Source organism: Octopus sinensis, linkage group LG23 (assembly GCF_006345805.1).
Source record: "Octopus sinensis linkage group LG23, ASM634580v1, whole genome shotgun sequence".
Taxonomy (NCBI): Eukaryota; Metazoa; Mollusca; class Cephalopoda; order Octopoda; family Octopodidae; genus Octopus; species Octopus sinensis.
The window spans coordinates 11659539-11682038 of NC_043019.1; the positions used below are offsets into that span (position 1 = coordinate 11659539).

A 22500-nucleotide genomic window follows, 5' to 3' on the forward strand; every position below is an offset into this window, starting at 1 on the left:
AACCAACCACATGGTTCCGGGTTCAGTCCCACTGCGTGGCATACTGGGCAAATGTCTTCTGCTATAGCCTCGGGCCGACCAAAGCCTTGTGAGTGGATTTGGTAGACGGAAACTGAAAGAGGCCTGTCGTATATATGTATATATATATATGTATGTGTGTGTATATGTTTGTGTGTCTGTGTTTGTCCCTCTAGCATTGCTTGACAACCGATGCTGGTGTGTTTACGTCCCCGTCACTTAGCGGTTCGGCAAGAGAGAGGTCGAAAGAATAAGTCCCGGGGTCAATTTGCTCGATTAAAGGCGGTGCTCCAGTATGGCCGCAGTCAAAATGACTGAAACAAGTAAAAGAGTAACCTCTTTAAGTACTCGGTCTTGGTGAGCTCCGCATCTCCATCGCACTCAGAGTGTGAGCTGACGTTTGTGGAGAATGAGATGCCGCTGTGGTAGGCCCCTTGATCCTACAGGTCTTCGCGATCTGTCTTGCTGCCAAAATGCTGGTCGCTTCGCTCGTCACACCGAGCTAAACTTAATCATTAAGCGGGCCCTGGCTCGGATTAATATCCGCTCTGTTCTGCAGCTGTCGGGATTATCCAGAAGTGATGGGAAGAGACCAGATGGTCTTACCTTCTGTTCCTGGGTAAGAGGTAAGTGCCTCCATCTGGGACGTCACGGTTTGTGACGCTTTTGAACCCCCACCCCCTCCACCAACATCCTGGATGCTGCGGTAAATGGGAGGGTCACTACTACCGTAGCCGAACAGAGCTAAACCCTGAAGTACCGGGACCTGGCAGCGAACTATCTCTTCCAACCTGTGACGTTTGGTATGTGTGGAAGGTGCTGGGCCGCTAACGGCGAAGTCCTAGTTGTCGTTGGCGGCTCGCCTTACCGAGGTGTCTGGTGATGCCCGTGAGGGTACTTGGCTATTCCAACGCCTTGGCTATAACTCTCTAAAAATGCTTATATAGTTATTTCCCTTACAAACCCGAGCAACGCCGGGCGATACTGCTAGTATATATATAAATCTGAAATTCGAAAAGTTTGTTTGTCTGCTTTGGGCATTGGAACGGGTTAAAGGCCACTAAATCCCGTCGGATTGACTCCAAAATTTAAAAGATGGGCAATGTTGATGGAATATTTTCCACATCATACAGATGATATAGAGCTCACAGCGGCGGTGGAGGGAGCAGAGCCTGAGCTTTTTGAGTCGATCCCAATAGTCAAGGCTTGTCATGTCATCCTCCGCAGACCTCCGCCAAGCGGCTCATTTTAAGATAGGTACTCGAGTAAAATTACTAATAGAGAAATGAAAATAAACTTTGGAAACAGCAACGCCACCATAGGTTACGTGCAAACGATGTACGTGTTTTCAAGGGAGATAATCAAAGAACGTAACATTGTATTACTTCATGTAACAAATGAAAAATCCTTCAAGAATCCATAAAATTCCCGGATCATTACCAAAATTTCATCATCTGTTCCTTGTGTCATTACCAACATTTTCTGCAAGTTCCATCATATACCGTTCACAACTTTTTGAGTTATTTTGCACACAGACGGACAAACCAACGCCGATGAAAACATAACCTCCTTCCTTGGCGGAGGTAATATATATGTAACAGGATCAGTTTCGGTATCACTGGAGGGGTGTCCGATCTGATCCCGTCACATTCAATTTTAGTTAAAATAACAGACAAGTCAGGCGATCTACGAACACAGCAAAAATGTTGTTTATTTCTCGTCGTAATGTAGAACTGGTGTACGTGTTCTCTGGAGGGAAACCGACAGCCGAATCTGTAGTACTGATTCTTGTTTGTTAGTCGAAATGATTCGTCGTGGTTCGCTGCTTGGTTGATATGACGTCCTCAGAGACTGCCAGTACACGTCCGTTCACGAGTGCTGCCAGAAAAGATGAATGAGCGATCCGCGTTTTAGGGGTCAGTTTCCCGCACATGCGCATGGGGAAGACTTCCGGTTGACAACCGGAAGTAATCTCATTCTGCGCATGTGCGCTGAACCTTACACAGCAGCATCACTACATGGCTCCCCCTCGAGTGCGGAAGTACGAAACAAGAAAATTGTAGTGGCTGCAGAAAACAGATTTGGTACACAATATGACACAAAAACAAGAAATTTAAAAGAAAGAAAGTCAAATATAAATTGTCTTTGAGAGTTTCTTGAGAGAGTTTCTGGAGAGAGCAGCCCGGCTGGCGTTTGTGAATGGGTTCCCCGACGATGTCGGGATTCACCTACAACGACTGCCCGGGATTAAAAAGATGGCGCTGAGCGAACTCGTGGCTCAGGCCCGCGTGTTGACGAGACACTCTGGGCGGAAGGCGATAGCGATGGCGGTGACGGAGGCGCGTAAAGACGGGCGACGTCCTGAGAAAGACGTACAGAAGCTTATCATGCAACGAGAGCGGCCGTTCTCAGGACGGTGTTTTAGATGCCAGGGACCGCACATGGCGCGGGACTGTACGCAGCCGGGGCCCGTTTGCTATCGATGCAGGCAGACAGGGCACATTGCCCGTGATTGCGACCAGGGAAACGACCGCAGGGAAGTTGCTGCCTCTCGAACTTTCCCCGCAAACGAGTAGAGGCGCTATTGGAGACGCTACCATTGATTGACGTGGAGGCCGAGGGGAAGACGTTCAAGGCCCTCGTGGATACGGGCTGTACGACCACCCTTGTGACTTCGAGGGTGACGAAGGAATGGAACGGGGTGAGTAGTGTCCGGGTGGTCGACGGCAGCGAAATCCGTTGCAGAAGCAGCAGCAAGGTAGAGATAGTGGTGCGCGGCGCGACGCTAAGGCTGTAGGCAATTGTGACCGAACGCGTGATAGATGGAGTTGATGTGGTGATGGGGATGGACGCAATCAACTGCCTCGGTGGCGTCAGTGTTGTGGGAAATGAGGTCACGTTCGGAATACTGGGGGCGTCGTGCACTGCGAGTCAGGATCGCCAGAGAGAGCAGAGCCCCGCGAGGGACTGCGCCGCTTACACCATCGAGGACAAAGACTTTCAGGCGGCGTTCGATGGTCAGCGGTGGACGATAGAGTGGCGATGGAAGGACGAGCCCCCGACGCTGGAAAACAGGGTGAGCTGTTACCAGCATATCCTGAAAGGCCACGCCAGGGTCGAGTTTGAAAACGAGGTGGAGAGGTGGATCGAGGAAGGGGTCCTTGTCCCTTGGAAGGAGGAGGTAGTGGGCGGAGTGCTACCCCTGATGGCGGTGGTGCAGCCTACGAAGGGAAGAGTCAGACCGGTGCTGGACTTCAGGGAGCTAAACCAGCACATATCGTGTCACACGGGAGGTGAGGTGACAGACGTTTGTGGCGAGGTGTTACGTAAGTGGAGACAGTCGACCGAGGCAGCGACGATTGTCGACTTGAGATCGGCAGACTAAAACAATACCTGTTGTCATAGGTACCCTAAGAATGATAGCAAAAGGGGCTGATTCCTAGCTAGCTCAGATACCAGGAAGACCCCAAAATGGCAGAAATTAAAAAGATAGTGCTCCTGGGAACTGCCCATGTCCTACGTAAAATACTGTTTATGTAATCTCAAATTGTAAAACAAACTTATAATAACTTTCTAATGTTTTCTTAAGCATTCTCTAGAACAATACTATGTGCAAAACCAAATATATGACACCCTAGGCATAACACCAACTTGAACTTCTAACTTGACTCCTGAGTTCTCTGGTTGACACACAGAGTCAACTTGTACAAATGATAATAAATTAATAATAATAATAATAATAATAATTAATAATAATAAATGATAATAAATAATAATAAATAATAATAATAATAAATAAATTATAATAAATGCTAATAAAAAATAAAAAATAATAATAATAATGATGCTATGGCATGAACGCCATGGGTACGGCATGAACGCCCAGGGTATGGTATGAAACTGTATCTGGTTGTGGGGTCACGACGTGAGAAGAACGCCGTGGGTACGGCATGAACGCCCAGGGTATGGTATGAAACTGCATCTGGTTGTGGGGTCACGACGTGAGAAGAACGCCGTGGGTACGGCATGAACGCCCAGGGTATGGTATGAAACTGAATCTGGTTGTGGGGTCACGACGTGAGAAGAACGCCGTGGGTACGGCATGAACACCCAGGGTATGGTATGAAATTGCATCTGGTTGTGGGATCATGATGTGAGAAGAACGCCGTGGGTACGGCATGAACGCCCAAAGTATGGTATGAAACTGAATCTGGTTGTGGCGTCACGACGTGAGAAGAAAGCCGTGGGTACGGCATGAACGCCCAAAGTATGGTATGAAACTGTATCTGGTTGTGGGATCATGATGTGAGAAGAACGCCGTGGGTACGGCATGAACGCCCAAAGTATGGTATGAAACTGCATCTGGGTGTGGGATCATGATGTGAGAAGAACGCCGTGGGTACGGCATGAACGCCCAAAGTATGGTATGAAACTGTATCTGGTTGTGGCGTCACGATGTGAGAAGAACGCCGTGGGTACGGCATGAACGCCCAAAGTATGGTATGAAACTGAATCTGGTTGTGGCGTCACGACGTGAGAAGAACGCCGTGGGTACGGCATGAACGCCCAGGGTATGGTATGAAACTGTATCTGGTTGTGGGATCATGATGTGAGAAGAACGCCGTGGGTACGGCATGAACGCCCAAAGTATGATATGAAACTGCATCTGGTTGTGGCGTCACGACGTGAGAAGAACAACGTGGGTACGGCATGAACGCCCAGGGTATGGTATGAAACTGCATCTGGTTGTGGCGTCACGACGTGAGAAGAACGCTGTGGGTACGGCATGAACGCCCAGGGTATGGTATGAAACTGCATCTGGTTGTGGGATCACGATGTGAGAAGAACGCTGTGGGTACGGCATGAACGCCCAGGGTATGGTATGAAACTGCATCTGGTTGTGGCGTCACGACGTGAGAAGAACGCCGTGGGTACGGCATGAACACCCAGGGTATGGTATGAAACTGAATCTGGTTGTGGGATCACGATGTGAGAAGAACGCCGTGGGTACGGCATGAACGCCCAGGGTATGGTATGAAACTGCATCTGGTTGTGGCGTCACGATGTGAGAAGAACGCCGTGGGTACGGCATGAACGCCAAGGGTATGGTATGAAACTGAATCTGGTTGTGGGATCACGATGTGAGAAGAACGCCGTGGGTACGGCATGAACGCCCGGGGTATGGTATGAAACTGCATCTGGTTGTGGCATCACGATGTGAGAAGAACGCCGTGGGTACGGCATGAACGCCCAGGGTATGGTATGAAACTGCATCTGGTTGTGGATCACGATGTGAGAAGAACGCCGTGGGTACGGCATGAACGCCAAGGGTATGGTATGAACTGCATCTGGTTGTGGATCACGATGTGAGAAGAACGCCGTGGGTACGGCATGAACGCCCAGGGTATGGTATGAAACTGCATCTGGTTGTGGATCACGATGTGAGAAGAACGCCGTGGGTACGGCATGAACGCCCAGGTATGGTATGAAACTGCATCTGGTTGTGGCGTCACGACGTGAGAAGAACGCCGTGGGTACGGCATGAACGCCCAGGGTATGGTATGAAACTGTATCTGGTTGTGGGATCACGATGTGAGAAGAACGCCGTGGGTACGGCATGAACGTCCAGGGTATGGTATGAAACTGCATCTGGTTGTGGGATCACGATGTGAGAAGAACGCCGTGGGTACGGCATGAACGCCCAGGGTATGGTATGAAACTGCGTCTGGTTGTGGCGTCACGATGTGAGAAGAACGCCGTGGGTACGGCATGAACGCCAAGGGTATGGTATGAAACTGAATCTGGTTGTGGGATCACGATGTGAGAAGAACGCCGTGGGTACGGCATGAACACCCAGGGTATGGTATGAAACTGCATCTGGTTGTGGCGTCACGATGTGAGAAGAACGCCGTGGGTACGGCATGAACGCCCAGGGTATGGTATGAAACTGCATCTGGTTGTGGGATCACGATGTGAGAAGAACGCCGTGGGGACGGCATGAACGCCCAGGGTATGGTATGAAACTGCATCTGGTTGTGGCGTCACGACGTGAGAAGAACGCCTTGGGTACGGCATGAACGCCCAGAGTATGGTATGAAACTGCATCTGGTTGTGGGATCATGATGTGAGAAGAACGCCGTGGGTACGGCATGAACGCCCAGGGTATGGTATAAAACTGCATCTGGTTGTGGGATCACGATGTGAGAAGAACGCCGTGGGTATGGCATGAACGCCCAGGGTATGGTATGAAACTGCATCTGGTTGTGGGATCACGATGTGAGAAGAACGCCGTGGGTACGGCATGAACGCCCAGGGTATGGTATGAAACTGCATCTGGTTGTGGCGTCACGACGTGAGAAGAACGCCCGGGTACGGCATGAACGCCCAGGGTGTGGTATGAAACTGCATCTGGTTGTGGGATCATGATGTGAGAAGAACGCCGTGGGTACGGCATGAACGCCCAGGGTATGGTATGAAACTGCATCTGGTTGTGGGATCACGATGTGAGAAGAACGCCGTGGTACGGCATAAACGCCCAGGGTATGGTAATGAACTGCATCTGGTTGTAGCGTCACGACGTGAGAAGAACGCCGTGGGTACGGCATGAACGCCCAGGGTATGGTATGAAACTGTATCTGGTTGTGGGATCATGATGTGAGAAGAACGCCGTGGGTACGGCATCAACGCCCAGGGATGGTATGAAACTGCATCTGGTTGTGGGATCATGATGTGAGAAGAACGCCGTGGGTACGGCATGAACGCCCAGGGTATGGTATGAAACTGCATCTGGTTGTGGGATCACGATGTGAGAAGAACGCCGTGGGAACGGCATGAACGCCCAGGGTATGGTATGAAACTGCATCTGGTTGTGGCGTCACGACGTGAGAAGAACGCCGTACGTACGGCATGAACGCCCAGGGTATGGTATGAAACTGTATCTGGTTGTGGGATCATGATGTGAGAAGAACGCCGTGGGTACGGCATGAACGCCCAGGGTATGGTATGATGCAACTGCATCTGGTTGTGTGGATGATGATGTGAGAAGAACGCCGTGGGTACGGCATGGACGCCCAGGGTATGGTATGAAACTGCATCTGGTTGTGGGATCACGATGTGAGAAGAACGCCGTGGTACGGCATGAACGCCCAGGGTATGGTATGAAACTGCATCTGCTCCGGTTGTGGCGTCACGACGTGAGAAAAACGCCGTGGGTACGGCATGAACGCCCAGGGTATGATATGAAACTGCATCTGGTTGTGCGTCACGACGTGAGAAGAACGCCGTGGGTACGGCATGAACGCCCAGGGTATGGTATGAAACTGTATCTGGCTGTGGGATCATGATGTGAGAAGAACGCCGTGGGTACGGCATGAACGCCCAAAGTATGATATGAAACTGCATCTGGTTGTGGCGTCACGACGTGAGAAGAACGCTGTGGGTACGGCATGAACGCCCAGGGTATGGTATGAAACTGCATCTGGTTGTGGGATCACGATGTGAGAAGAACGCTGTGGGTACGGCATGAACGCCCAGGGTATGGTATGAAACTGCATCTGGTTGTGGCGTCACGACGTGAGAAGAACGCGTGGGGTACGGCATGACACCCAGGGTATGGTATGAAACTGAATCTGGTTGTGGCGTCACGACGTGAGAAGAACGCCGTGGGTACGGCATGAACGCCCAGGGTATGGTATGAAACTGCATCTGGTTGTGGGATCATGATGTGAGAAGAACGCCGTGGGTACGGCATGAACGCCCAGGGTATGGTATGAAACCGCATCTGGTTGTGGGATCACGATGTGAGAAGAACGCCGTGGGTATGGCATGAACGCCCAGGGTATGGTATGAAACTGCATCTGGTTGTGGCGTCACGACGTGAGAAGAACGCCGTGGGTACGGCATGAACGCCCAGGGTATGGTATGAAACTGTATCTGGTTGTGGGATCACGATGTGAGAAGAACGCCGTGGGTACGGCATGAACGTCCAGGGTATGGTATGAAACTGCATCTGGTTGTGGGATCACGATGTGAGAAGAACGCCGTGGGTACGGCATGAACGCCCAGGGTATGGTATGAAACTGCATCTGGTTGTGGCGTCACGACGTGAGAAGAACGCCGTGGGTACGGCATGAACGCCCAGGGTGTGGTATGAAACTGCATCTGGTTGTGGGATCATGATGTGAGAAGAACGCCGTGGGTACGGCATGAACGCCCAGGGTATGGTATGAAACTGCATCTGGTTGTGGGATCACGATGTGAGAAGAACGCCGTGGGTACGGCATAAACGCCCAGGGTATGGTATGAAACTGCATCTGGTTGTAGCGTCACGACGTGAGAAGAACGCCGTGGGTACGGCATGAACGCCCAGGGTATGGTATGAAACTGTATCTGGTTGTGGGATCATGATGTGAGAAGAACGCCGTGGGTACGGCATCAACGCCCAGGGATGGTATGAAACTGCATCTGGTTGTGGGATCATGATGTGAGAAGAACGCCGTGGGTACGGCATGAACGCCCAGGGTATGGTATGAAACTGCATCTGGTTGGGATCACGATGTGAGAAGAACGCCGTGGGAACGGCATGAACGCCCAGGGTATGGTATGAAACGCATCTGGTTGTGGCGTCACGACGTGAGAAGAACGCCGTACGTACGGCATGAACCCCAGGGTATGGTATGAAACTATATCTGGTTGTGGGATCACGATGTGAGAAGAACGCCGTGGGTACGGCATGAACGCCCAGGTATGGTATGAACTGCATCTGGTTGTGGATCATGATGTGAGAAGAACGCCGTGGGTACGGCATGGACGCCCAGGGTATGGTATGAAACTGCATCTGGTTGTGGGATCACGATATGAGAAGAACGCCGTGGTTACGGCATGAACGCCCAGGGTATGGTATGAAACTGCATCCGGTTGTGGCGTCACGACGTGAGAAAAACGCCGTGGGTACGGCATGAACGCCCAGGGTATGATATGAAACTGCATCTGTTGTGGCGTCACGACGTGAGAAGAACCCGTGGGTACGGCATGAACGCCCAAAGTATGGTATGAAACTGCATCTGGTTGTGGGATCATGATGTGAGAAGAACGCCGTGGGTACGGCATGAACGCCCAGGTATGGTATGAAACTGCATCTGGTTTTGGGATCACGATGTGAGAAGAACGCCGTGGGTACGGCATGAACGCCAGGGTATGGTATGAAACTGCATCTGGTTGTGGCGTCACGACGTGAGAAGAACGCGTGGGGTACGGCATGAACGTCCAGGGTATGGTATGAAACTGTATCTGGTTGTGGGATCATGATGTGAGAAGAACGCCGTGGGTACGGCATGAACGCCCAGGGTATGGTATGAAACTGCATCTGGTTGTGGATCATGATGTGAGAAGAACGCCGTGGGTACGGCATGAACGCCCAGGGTATGGTATGAAACTGCATCCGGTTGTGGCGTCACGACGTGAGAAAAACGCCGTGGGTACGGCATGAACGCCCAGGGTATGGTATGAAACTGCATCTGGTTGTGGCGTCACGACGTGAGAAGAACGCCGTGGGTACGGCATGAACGCCCAGGGTATGGTATGAAACTGTATCTGGTTGTGGGATCACGATGTGAGAAGAACGCCGTGGTACGGCATGAACGTCCAGGGTATGGTATGAACGCATCTGGTTGTGGGATCACGATGTGAGAAGAACGCCGTGGGTACGGCATGAACGCCCAGGGTATGGTATGAAACTGCATCTGGTTGTGGCGTCACGACGTGAGAAGAACGCCGTGGGTACGGCATGAACGCCCAGGGTGTGGTATGAAACTGCATCTGGTTGTGGGATCATGATGTGAGAAGAACGCCGTGGGTACGGCATGAACGCCCAGGGTATGGTATGAAACTGCATCTGGTGTGGGATCACGATGTGAGAAGAACGCCGTGGGTACGGCATAACGCCCAGGGTATGGTATGAAACTGCATCTGGTTGTGGCGTCACGACGTGAGAAGAACGCCGTGGGTACGGCATGAACGCCCAGGGTATGGTATGAACTGTATCTGGTTGTGGATCATGATGTGAGAAGAACGCCGTGGGTACGGCATCAACGCCCAGGGATGGTATGAAACTGCATCTGGTTGTGGGATCATGATGTGAGAAGAACGCCGTGGGTACGGCATGAACGCCCAGGGTATGGTATGAAACTGCATCTGGTTGTGGGATCACGATGTGAGAAGAACGCCGTGGGAACGGCATGAACGCCCAGGGTATGGTATGAAACTGCATCTGGTTGTGGCGTCACGACGTGAGAAGAACGCCGTGGGTACGGCATGAACGCCCAGGGTATGGTATGAAACTATATCTGGTTGTGGGATCATGATGTGAGAAGAACGCCGTGGGTACGGCATGAACGCCCAGGGTATGGTATGAAACTGCATCTGGTTGTGGGATCATGATGTGAGAAGAACGCCGTGGGTACGGCATGAACGCCCAGGGTATGGTATGAAACTGCATCTGGTTGTGGGATCACGATGTGAGAAGAACGCCGTGGGTACGGCATGAACGCCCAGGGTATGGTATGAAACTGCATCCGGTTGTGGCGTCACGACGTGAGAAAAACGCCGTGGGTACGGCATGAACGCCCAGGGTATGATATGAAACTGCATCTGGTTGTGGCGTCACGACGTGAGAAGAACGCCGTGGGTACGGCATGAACGCCCAAAGTATGGTATGAAACTGCATCTGGTTGTGGGATCATGATGTGAGAAGAACGCCGTGGGTACGGCATGAACGCCCAGGGTATGGTATGAAACTGCATCTGGTTTTGGGATCACGATGTGAGAAGAACGCCGTGGGTACGGCATCAACGCCCAGGGTATGGTATGAAACTGCATCTGGTTGTGGCGTCACGACGTGAGAAGAACGCCGTGGGTACGGCATGAACGTCCAGGGTATGGTATGAAACTGTATCTGGTTGTGGGATCATGATGTGAGAAGAACGCCGTGGGTACGGCATGAACGCCCAGGGTATGGTATGAAACTGCATCTGGTTGTGGGATCATGATGTGAGAAGAACGCCGTGGGTACGGCATGAACGCCCAGGGTATGGTATGAAACTGCATCTGGTTGTGGGATCACGATGTGAGAAGAACGCCGTGGGTACGGCATGAACGCCCAGGGTATGGTATGAAACTGCATATGGTTGTGGGATCATGATGTGAGAAGAACGCCGTGGGTACGGCATGAACGCCCAGGGTATGGTATGAAACTGCATCTGGTTGTGGGATCATGATGTGAGAAGAACGCCGTGGGTACGGCATGAACGCCCAGGGTATGGTATGAAACTGCATCTGGTTGTGGGATCATGATGTGAGAAGAACGCCGTGGGTACGGCATAAACGCCCAGGGTATGGTATGAAACTGCATCTGGTTGTGGGATCACGTTGTGTGAAGAACGCCGTGGGTACGGCATGAACGCCCAGGGTATGGTATGAAACTGCATCTGGTTGTGGCGTCACGACGTGAGAAGAACGCCGTGGGTACGGCATGAACGCCCAGGGTATGGTATGAAACTGTATCTGATTGTGGGATCATGATGTTAGAAGAACGCCGTGGGTACGGCATGAACGCCCAGGGTATGGTATGAAACTGCATCTGGTTGTGGGATCATGATGTGAGAAGAACGCCGTGGGTACGGCATGAACGCCCAGGGTATGGTATGAAACTGCATCTGGTTGTGGGATCACGATGTGAGAAGAACGCCGTGGGTACGGCATGAACGCCCAGGGTATGGTATGAAACTGTATCTGGTTGTGGGATCATGATGTGAGAAGAACGCCGTGGGTACGGCATGAACGCCCAGGGTATGGTATGAAACTGCATCTGGTTGTGGGATCACGATGTGAGAAGAACGCCGTGGGTACGGCATGAACGCCCAGGGTATGGTATGAAACTGCATCTGGTTGTGGCGTCACGACGTGAGAAGAACGCTGTGGGTACGGCATGAACGCCCAGGGTATGGTATGAAACTGCATCTGGTTGTGGGATCATGATGTGAGAAGAACGCCGTGGGTACGGCATGAACGTCCAGGGTATGGTATGAAACTGCATCTGGTTGTGGGATCACGATGTGAGAAGAACGCCGTGGGTACGGCATGAACGCCCAGGGTATGGTATGAAACTGCATCTGGTTGTGGCGTCACGACGTGAGAAGAACGCCGTGGGTACGGCATGAACGCCCAGGGTATGGTATGAAACTGCCTCTGGTTGTGGGATCATGATGTGAGAAGAACGCCGTGGGAACGGCATGAACGCCCAGGGTATGGTATGAAACTGCATCTGGTTGTGGGATCATGATGTGAGAAGAACGCCGTGGGTACGGCATGAACGCCCAAAGTATGGTATGAAACTGCATCTGGTTGTGGCGTCACGACGTGAGAAGAACGCCGTGGGTACGGCATGAACGCCCAGGGTATGGTATGAAAGTGCATCTGGTGGTGACGTCACGACCTGAGTAGAACAGGGTTACCCTAAACTGCCACTATCTTTAGGTCGCCGTTGGGAAAAGTGTAGTACCTCTAAGCCCACCCCGAGACCTAGAAATACCATGTTGGCGTCCGGCGGAGTTAAGGCTGTCTCATGGTAGGAGTGGTCCCTTTAGCCTTGGTCTGCAATCCCTCTAGAAAGGTGACTCAATAAAAACACCGATCGTTGTGCTACCTCAACACCAAAATTCTTAGAATGTCAAATACGAAGATATAAAAAAAAATGTATGGAATGAGACTGGAACTAAAAACAGTGCACCCGAGGGTGTGTGTGGACCCCCGGAGCCTTGGCTACCAACTCAATGATTGCACAACTTTACAAATTCCATCTCTAAATGAGTAATGTAAAAATTAAATATATAGGTGTAGGAGTAACTGTGTGGTAAGTAGCTGCTTACCAACCACATGGTTCCGGGTTCAGTCTCACTTTGTGGCACCTTGGGCAAGTTTCTTCTACTATAGCCTCGGGCCGACCAAAGCCTTGTGAGTGGATTTGGTAGACGGAAACTGAAAGAAGCCCGTCGTTATATGTGTCTGTGTTAGTCCCCCCAACGTGGCTTGACAACCGATGCTGGTGTGTTTATGTCCCCGTAACTTAGCGGTTCGGCAAAAGAGACCAATAGAATAAGTACTAAGCTTACAAAGAATAAGTCCTGAGGTCGATTTGCTCGACCAAAGGCGGTGCTCCAGCATGGCCACAGTCACATGACTGAAACAAAAGAGTAAAAGAGAATAGCCACAACTGTGCTAACGGGACTGGAACTGTTAATAGTGAAGGTGTCGCGCCCGGCAGGTCGTCATCAAGCTATTGAGATGAAAGACTTCGGTGAGATTAACTTTATTAGTTATAACAATATTATTAAAAAATTCTTGCTTCGCAGCAGTTTTACTCTATGTAAAACAGACATATTGCAAAATATGATTCGTTTCGTTTCATTCAAATGATTATAGTGATATGAATAAATAAACAGGATCCAATACGTAATTTTCATTTAGCTCTCTCGAGTATCGATTGCAAACGATGGTTTTGATGTCTGGCTTTCTGCAATATATCTCCTATGTTATTGCATTTCGTTAGCAAGCGATTAGTATCTCGAGAAACATGTTTTGTGGTGCTGTTCAGCTGATACTTTACTTTGTGTATGGTGTATTCGAAATGGTTCCGTTGCCGATTCCATTCCAGTTGTACGCCGGGTTCTGTAATGACAATCTTATCGGTCTTCTCGATGTATTTTTTATAAAGAAATTTGATACTGTTCTTCAGCTTTTGCGGTTCTTGTAGGACGGACATGCAACTGAAAAGATCGGAGCAGAATAGGTTCAACACAGCTGTTTTTTTGTACAGCACCGTGCGTACTTGGTCCAGTTCTTGCGAGGTGGATGTTAACTTCTCTTTCGTTTCTGCTATCGTGTGGCCCATGGTGACAAACTGGTGGGCAAAGTATGCTAGTTCGGTTTCCATAGCGCTGATCTGCATTTTCAAGTTATCAATTGCCGTCTCCCTCACTTCGACTTGGCGTTTCAATTCGATGATATTTTTATGTTCCAGTTCACATTTTGACGCCTCGATTTCTTGATTCTTCAACTTCAGGTCACAAAAACGTTTCTCTTCATCATTTAGCCCTTGAAATTGGATCTCTGTTTCGTTTAACAGGTGACTTATATCTTTCTCCAGATTATTCTTAACAATGTTTAGTCTTTTTACTTCCATTTTGTATTTCTGGCATTCATCTTCACTATCTTTTAGTTCTTTGGGGAAAGCTAAGAGTTTCTTCTTCAAAACGTCATTTTGGTCTTTCGTATCAGAATTAGAATTTCTCTCGATATATAACTGTTTCTCATATTCGGTTTTTTTCTTGATATATTCTCTTTCGGCATCCCTCTCTATCCGCTTCTCTTCCTTATCGTGTTCCCTCTGCTTTATCAAAATTTCTTCCTCGTACTTATCAATTTCTTCCTCTAAATCTTCGAGTTTCTTTTTGTATTCTTTTTCCAACTGTTCTTCTAGATATTCATGTTCTTCTACCATATCTTGTTCTTGTTGCTCCTGTTCTTCATGTAGTGTCACCATTCTTGCACGGAGCTTCTTGTATTTTTCACATTCTTGCAATAACTTCTTATCACCAACACTATTGAGGGATTCTACGTCTGTGGAATGCTGTTCAATAATTTTTGCCATTTGTTCGTCAAACATAGCCTTATCTCTGACTTTATCGCTCTCTAGAAATTTATTTTTGCTTACCAAATTTTCTTTTTCTTGAATATGATTTTCGCGTATCCCATTTAATTTGACCTTGAAGCTCATGTCTCTGAGATACAATTCGTACAAGTTTTCATTGGAGAGGTTTTCTACACGGGATTTCAGATTTAAAATTTCAGAATTTTTTGTTTTCAATCCTTGGCTCGGATATAAAACTTCTTCTATCCAAATGGCACTCAGGTCCCGTCTGAAACTTCGACCTTCAGAATCACTAACGTTCCATATTGCAATCGAAGAATCTGTTGATGTTGAAATTAAATATCGATCATCGAGTGTAAAAATCACGTGCGTAATTTCGAGATTATGACAAGGATAATCAACATATTTTCCATTTAAAATTATAGGATACTCCATACTTCTTATATGACCATTATTAGTTCCCACAAATAGCACTGTATTGGACCATGACAGAGCAATCGATGTGTAAAGAACATTTTCCGTTCGCAATGCTCGTAATAATTGAGACTTGTAGATTTCTTTCAAGGAATAATCCGAACCAACGACGTATATTTTTTTCTCGAAATTCATTGCAAGATCGTTATAAGCGCATGATTTCAAGGCACAATGACTAATTCGCTTCCCGGTTTTTATTTCCCATTCGTAAATTGCTCCACCCAAGTCGCATGAGATAAGGTTATCATCATCCATACACCAGACGGTAGTTCGAATTTTGCTGTTGTGACCTTTTAGTTTAAATAGCCTTTCGAAATTAATCGCCGAGAACACTAGTATGAAGTTATTGCTGACCGCCGCGAACATTTGACCACCTCGACTGAAGTTGCAATGCGTACACATGCGGATATCGAATTCCTTAAACTGTTTGAAGTCGTTCTTACGAATATACATGAAACGTAATTTGTCGCTGAAGCCTGCCAGAAGAAATAGTCCCATTGGGTGCATAGATATGCTGTAGACTTCTGATGAAAAATTTGCAGAAAATTCTAAGCTACACGTTTTGTAGTTCCATAGTTTTATAGAACCGTCTAGAGAGCTGGTTACAATGAAAGGTTTCCACGTACAAACACAACATCCAGTGATAGGTTTAAAATGGAAAGGTTGAACTAAGACATCAAACACAATTACTTTATTCGAATGTTCTGTTCCTGGTGGATTAACTGGTGTAGAATACAGTTGTTTCATGTTGGTGCTAATAGCGAGAAAGTCCTCCGATGGATTCACCACCATCCATTTTATAATCTGGTCATGCAGGTCACTGTTGTCCAAAGCATGTGACGGCAGATATACACTCCTGACAAACTTGTAAGTATCCTTGGCCTCAACCCATTCAAAAAAGTGCACAGATTTACCACACGCTGTAATAAACCCTTCAGAATAACTGGAAATAGCCGTTACTCCATATGACTTGACGGATTCGTCGGAAATATTCGTATATTGGAATACATTAAAGTCAAGTCTTAAATCCTTATCTTCGATAAACAACACTCGGCCACTGCCTGTACCCACCAAAAGACGTTGGTTCGCATCCCAGCAATAGCATTTGAAATCTTGAGGTACGATCTTCGGAAAATTGAATTGTTTGTTTTCGCATCCTTCGAAGCGGAACAATTTAAGGAACTTGTTGCCAAATATATACACGTTGAAATGTGTTTGAGGGTTGAAAGTAAGGCAATAAAGAGTCTCCGGTGCCACAGAAACTGTCACTTTGGTCAAGAGAAGTAGTTTCGATCTTTTCCATGACCAGTAAATTAAGGTTCGTGATGGGTCGTCACACATGGCCACAAGATATCGAGATAAATATGAAAAAGCCAAACTAATGATCTTACAAGATTGCAATTCGTGGCAAATTAAAGTTTTTATTTTCTGCACAGTTAACAAATCAAAAATGTTCACAGTTGGTTTCTCGGAATTCAAAGCAACGGCCGAATAGTTACGGTCCGGAGATACAGCCATGGCAGTTATTTTAGTTCCTTTCTCTGATGCTATGAGAAACCGCATGTTTTTCTGTTCGGTGTTAAAAAGGACACAATAACAACCACACGTATAAAAGATAGTTCGTTCATCGAGATAAAAAAAAATGCTAGAAATATCCGAGTTGATTCCAATCAAATATTTTAAAGTCGCTTTAGACAAAGCCATTTGAAATCGTTCCCCAAACTTACCCGATTACTGTTCTGAGGAATATGTTCTGTGGATGATCTTCGCAAAACGAGGCTTTAAATAAAGTTAGTCACGTGATCCAAATGACAAACCCCTTTTTGCATTTTTACTGTTAGTCTTTTAATTATTTCGTCATTATTACACACACCATACGCAATATTCATACACATTCATACATACACGCGCGCACAGACACAGACACACATTGATGATCTAATTAGATATAACTATTACGTCATTACCGATAGGCTTTTCAAAACTCGTATCTAGCGTCAGATTTTTCTGTGTCTGTTAGGTTGTACCCTCACCCTGACCACGGCTTTCAACCGATTCTGATGAAACTTGACACACACATAGCCCAATGTCATAATTCAAAACTAACGCAGCGAAAATTTTGAAAAGTTCCCCCAGTTCTGAAAAAAATCGATAAATTCGACATGGGGTCGAGAATCAGAAACACAAACCACAGACTGTCTAGGGGACGCAACTCGACCTTTTTAACTAAAAAAAATTTACCATCATTTTTTGGCTATAACTCTAAAAATGCTTTATAGTTATTTCCCTTACAAACCCGAGCAACGCCGGGCGATACTGCTAGTTCCTTATAAAAAGGATACATAGAGGGGACAAACAAGGACATATAAGGGTCAGACACGCTCTTACAACAGATTGAAAACGAATGAGTTTATGGATATGAATGCCGAATGATATATAGTTAAAAGTTTAGATGTTAAATTATTACTATTTACGGGGTTCGGGTTAGTGACCTTACCCGCCGGTTGATTTCCTTTTGGTAATCTTTTCAGGGATCTTTTCGGTTTGAACGGCAGTTTTTTCTAGCGGTGTTGTATGAAATTGTCACCCATAATTATGACCCTGGTATCATTTCAATCTATTTTAGGGTTAGAGTTAGTTAGGGTTAGGGTTAAGGATGGGGGGAATGGTATCTTTTTTTCTTCAGAAATGTAAATAAACCCAATCTATTTCTTAAACGAGGGACATATTCATACGACACAGAATGTTTTCACCTCAATAGACGTCAGTGATTGGTTGAAATTGCAGAAATTGAAGGAAAAAAACAACAAATATCTTACAAACTATAGAATTTTCTCAATAAAGCCATCTTTTTCCAAATACTCTTTGCAGCAGGCTCTTCCTCTCCAGGCAGATCTTGCTGGAGAGATGGGCAGCAAAGTAATTCACCAGCCCACGCCCGGAGATAAATCGGCCTGTCGCGATCCCCTTCACTCGCGTCTTCCATACCACGTCTTCCAATATGGTTATTACGCAGAGGAATACGGCCTTCTTTTCTTTGGCGAAAGAGGAAGGTGGTACAATCTTTATCATGGACTCAGTCGAGAGCCATACTCTTTCTGCATCCGACATCAGCTTTTCGGCAAAGGCCATCAACTCCCTCAATTCCTCACAGTGTATGAAGGCGTGCGTGACCGTTTCACTGGCACGCCCGCACCTCGGACACGTGGGGGAAGTGACATAACCATGCCTTGACAACCTTTCCCGAACCGGTACTAGACTATTCCAATAATCATATATCAAGGTTCACTGAAAGCAGGGATTTCTCCAACCTATTTTGATGCGGAAATCATATAATTTTCCCCCAAATCTGGAAACCGATACCAGCATATTGCACAGACAACGCCCGCTATCTTAATGTTCATAAAACATTAAATGAAACAAACATTGTTTTAGAAAGAGAATTATTGCTTACAAATTTTGGAAATTTTGGCACAAGGCCAACAATTTGGGGGGAGGGAGTAAGTCGATTACATCGACTCCAATTTCTTTATTAGCCACAAGGGCCCAAACCTAGAGGGGGGACAATACAGCCTGATTGGCGTCAGACACACAATGATTATATCACTTTTAAAATTTTACAAAATATAATGAAATCGAATGAAATCGAATGAGATACAACAAGGACGAAATACAAACGAGATGAAGTAGAGAGATGGCTTACGCTCCGACCCCACGAGCCCCATTCTCCTACTGAAACTTTTGTATGCAGACTTATGACTTGTTCACGAGGAATCTTTCATTCCCAGCACCCTCGCAACATGCAACCATCTTTCTCTGAACATTTTCTTTGACAGGCATCTTCTTTCCAGCCTCACCTTCCTTTTAAGGGGGAAGATAAAATATCTCACCAACCCGAAACCGGAGATGAGGTTGCCTGTCGCCAAACCTTTCATTCGACTCCAGTCCTCAACTGGTACTTATTTTATCGACTCCGAAAGGATGAAAGACAAAGTCAACCCCGACGGTATTTAAACTCAGTAAAGATAGACGAAATGCCTCAATGCATTTGTAGCGGCACAAGCAGTCAGCGCCGTATTGGACGAGATCTCGCGGCAGCCATTGCCATCTCCAAGACTGGAGCGAGACCTCACCTGCATCCATTTGCCATGCGCGAGATCACAACGAAGCTCGCGATGGAAAACTGTATATAAGGGAAAACCCGATTCAGACCTGTCTCTTTTGGTGCCACTTCACAGCAGTGCTTGCTGAAGACACACCACTGGATGGGCCTGTCTGCATGTTGTACATCCAGAGGCAATTTGCATTCACCTCATTAATGTCCGTGTCCAGCCTGCAAAGCTACCTTACTCTATGTACTGCCTTTATGGCAAATTTGATAAAATAAAGTAGTCTTCACTAGATGCCGTATGGTATATCTATGTGCATAGCAACAGAACTGTCCCAGATGTGAGAGCAGCACTCCATTGTGACCCAGCTGCATTGGCCTTTGCCTTTCACTTGGATAACATCAGTGACATGGAGACGGGAAGCTGGTATGCATGGGCGACTGCTGGTCTTCCATAAACAACCTTGCTCAAACTTGTGCCTCGGAAAGGAACTTTTCAGGTGCAATCCCATGGTCATTCCTGACCAGAAGGGCCTCCCCGCCTTTTTTTTTGGGGGGGGGGTTATGGTGCAAGGAAAGGAAGGTGGTAAAGATGATAGAACTTACAGTTCCTTGGAAAGCAGATATCAAAGATGCTTTCTACAGTTCAATAATTAATGCAAGTAAAAAAAAAAAAATTATAGTCTTGTGATTAATTCTCAGACATTTTCAACAACTTGAAATACAAAATAAATGTTAAGCCTTTTGTTTTTTTTTTTCATTATTTATTGATATGATGATAAAAAAAAAAAAAAAGACAAACCCAAAAAACATATTGATAATATCATTCGTTTGAAGCTTTTCAAGGAAAGTGAGGGTTATACAGTGAATTGTGGGTTGGCAAAGCAAAATATCCATCCAAAAAATCATTCATAAGCAGGTTCCCTGAAAATAAGAAAAGAAAAAAAAATACCAAAGAAATTTTCTCAACAAACAGAACAAGATTGTCATATAGGGTGTTTTTGAGTTTTTTGGCATCAGTTTTTTTTTTTTCCACCTTACTTTTCAGTAAGGCTTAGTGGTTAGGGTTATCAGCTAACAATTGTATGGTCATAAGTTCAATTCCCGTTGGTGAGTCGTTTTGTTGTTTGTTCCTTCTCGAGCCATACCTGGCTCATAAGGGCCAGTTTTCCCGGTTTATTTGGCATATAGGTTCCCCACCTGGACGAGACGCCGGTCCGTCGCAGGTGAGCTGCAAGATGCAGGAGGAAAGAGTGAGAGAAAGTTGTGACGAAAGAGTCAGCAGAAGCCCTATTCAATTGATGCTAACTTATGACCAAAGGTCACTTCAAATAATGTGGGCCTATGACCACATGCTCCTTAATGTTGGCCTTTGAACATTGGTCCATCCAATTAATGTAAACTTGTTATCGTAAATCTGTTCAATTAATGCGGACATTTGATCAGAGGTCAGTTTTACTAATCCTAACCTTTAATCATAGCTCTATTCACCTGATCCTGACCTGTGGGTCATAAGTCTGTCCAACAAACTCTGATCTTTAGTCATAAGTCTATTTGGTTAATCTTGACCTTTGGTCATCAATCTGTTTGACTAAAACTCATCATCATCATCCTTTAACATCTGCTTTCCATGCTAGCATGGGTTGGATGATTTGACTGAGGACTGGCGAACCAGATAGCTGCGCCAGGCTCCAATCTTGATCTGGCAGAGTTTCTACAGCTGGATGCCCTTCCTAATGCCAACCACTCCGAGAGAGTAGTGGGTGCTTTTACGTGCCTAATACTGACTGTTAATAATAAGTCTGTTCAATTACTTTTGACCCTTCACCTTAGGTCAAACTCAATGCTTTTCGGTTGCCATTGTCTTTGGAACTGGGACCCATTTAAAAGACAGCTGTCTCACACACCACCCAATACAAACAAGTTTTACTTACGTGACTTGGATAATTTGTTTCTTTAAATGTTTTCTTCATTTCAGCAGCTTCACATTCTGCCAGCATATTCAGGATTTCGTCTTCCTATGACCACGCCAAAAGCAACAAGTATAGAAATGATACCAATGTGTGTTGACTTATACGTTTTTTCATTCAATTATCGTTAATTCTGTTGTGTCTGGGGAGAGTCATTTTCTTTTTGTGCCTTACCAGTAAAATTTCCACTTATTTCTTATTTTTATTCTCCTGTGACGATTTCATCTCAATAGAAGGAGAGGAGCTTTCTCCGTCCGGGTTGCGGATCCGTGGAACAAGCTGCCAGACGAGATGGTGAAGATGCCGACGACCGCTTTGTTCAAAGTCTCCCTTGACCTCAAATGGCCTGAACTCTTTACATGAACACCACCCTGTACTTAACTCCATGTCCCCCTACATGACCTTGCTATTTGCTTTTGAGCCAAATTAACTAACTAACTAAAATTTTACCGATGTGTGTGTTACATTATAAGGCACAAAAAGAAAATGACTCTCCCCAGACACAACAGAATATGCTTCAATACACGAAGGGGTCAATAAAATAAGTATCAGTAGATTACTGGGGTTGATGTAATCAACTTATCCCTTTTAGCCTTGTACCAAAATTTTGAACCAATATAAGGAATACAGTCTCTCACCTGCCAAAGGTAACTGAAGTCGTAATGTTTCCCTTTTGTCATGGAAGATTTAATGTCGTTTTTAAACACAGAAAAGGCATAGGCCATCCACGTTGAGTACTTCTGTTGCTGCAGTTTGTCATCGGAGGGAAATATCCGGAAAAAACCACCGCAATTTTCATTTTCATAGATTTCTTGGGAAGCATTGGTTTGCAATCGGTTCAACAAATTTTTCTAAGAAAGCAGAAAGGCAAAAACTTAAGAAGACAAAAAAATAAATGAAAAGACAAATAAAAAGCATGGCTGTGTCGTATGTGGTTCAGGCTCATCACATGGCACCTTAGGCAAATATCTTCTGCTATTTTTCACGCTGAGAGTTGCTGAAACATGGAACAAACTGCCGGCATCAGTTGTTAGTTGTCAGAGCACTGCATCCTTCAAAACTTCCATGCTTCCTGAGATTCGCCAACACTACACCTGATTTTTTCCCCTCCATACACATGCAAGCATGTATCTGACTCATACATTGTTCGCTTTCCAGACATTTGTACATTACTGCATATACTTTATACGCACTTTCTGACAAGTTGTGGTGCACCTGAGCACTGT

The 22500-nt window shown here is 46.5% G+C and overlaps 2 protein-coding genes across 2 annotated transcripts in view; both read right to left on the minus strand.

The window, feature by feature from the left end:
* Positions 1-13365: 13365 nt before the first annotated feature.
* On the minus strand, positions 13366-16994 carry LOC115223683 (cilia- and flagella-associated protein 57-like). Its single transcript, XM_029794356.2, has one exon. The coding sequence runs from the start codon at positions 16898-16900 to the stop codon at positions 13532-13534; it is 3369 nt and encodes a 1122-aa protein (XP_029650216.2). The 5' UTR covers positions 16901-16994; the 3' UTR covers positions 13366-13531.
* Positions 16995-20052: 3058 nt separating this feature from the next.
* LOC115223633 (tubulin polyglutamylase TTLL7-like) overlaps positions 20053-22500 on the minus strand; it is a 19713-nt gene continuing 17265 nt past the window's right edge. Inside the window, exons 9-11 of the mRNA XM_029794303.2 lie at positions 21913-22125; positions 21239-21322; positions 20053-20228 (exon numbers count right to left, since the gene is read on the minus strand). Coding sequence (XP_029650163.1) covers positions 20214-20228; positions 21239-21322; positions 21913-22125 — 312 coding nt within the window. The 3' untranslated portion in view covers positions 20053-20213. The remainder of the gene's footprint in view (positions 20229-21238; positions 21323-21912; positions 22126-22500) is intronic.

Bases quoted from the DNA above. Each gene is read 5' to 3' on its own strand.
- LOC115223683 (XM_029794356.2), bottom strand. From the start codon at position 16,900: ATGGCTTTGTCTAAAGCGACTTTAAAATATTTGATTGGAATCAACTCG.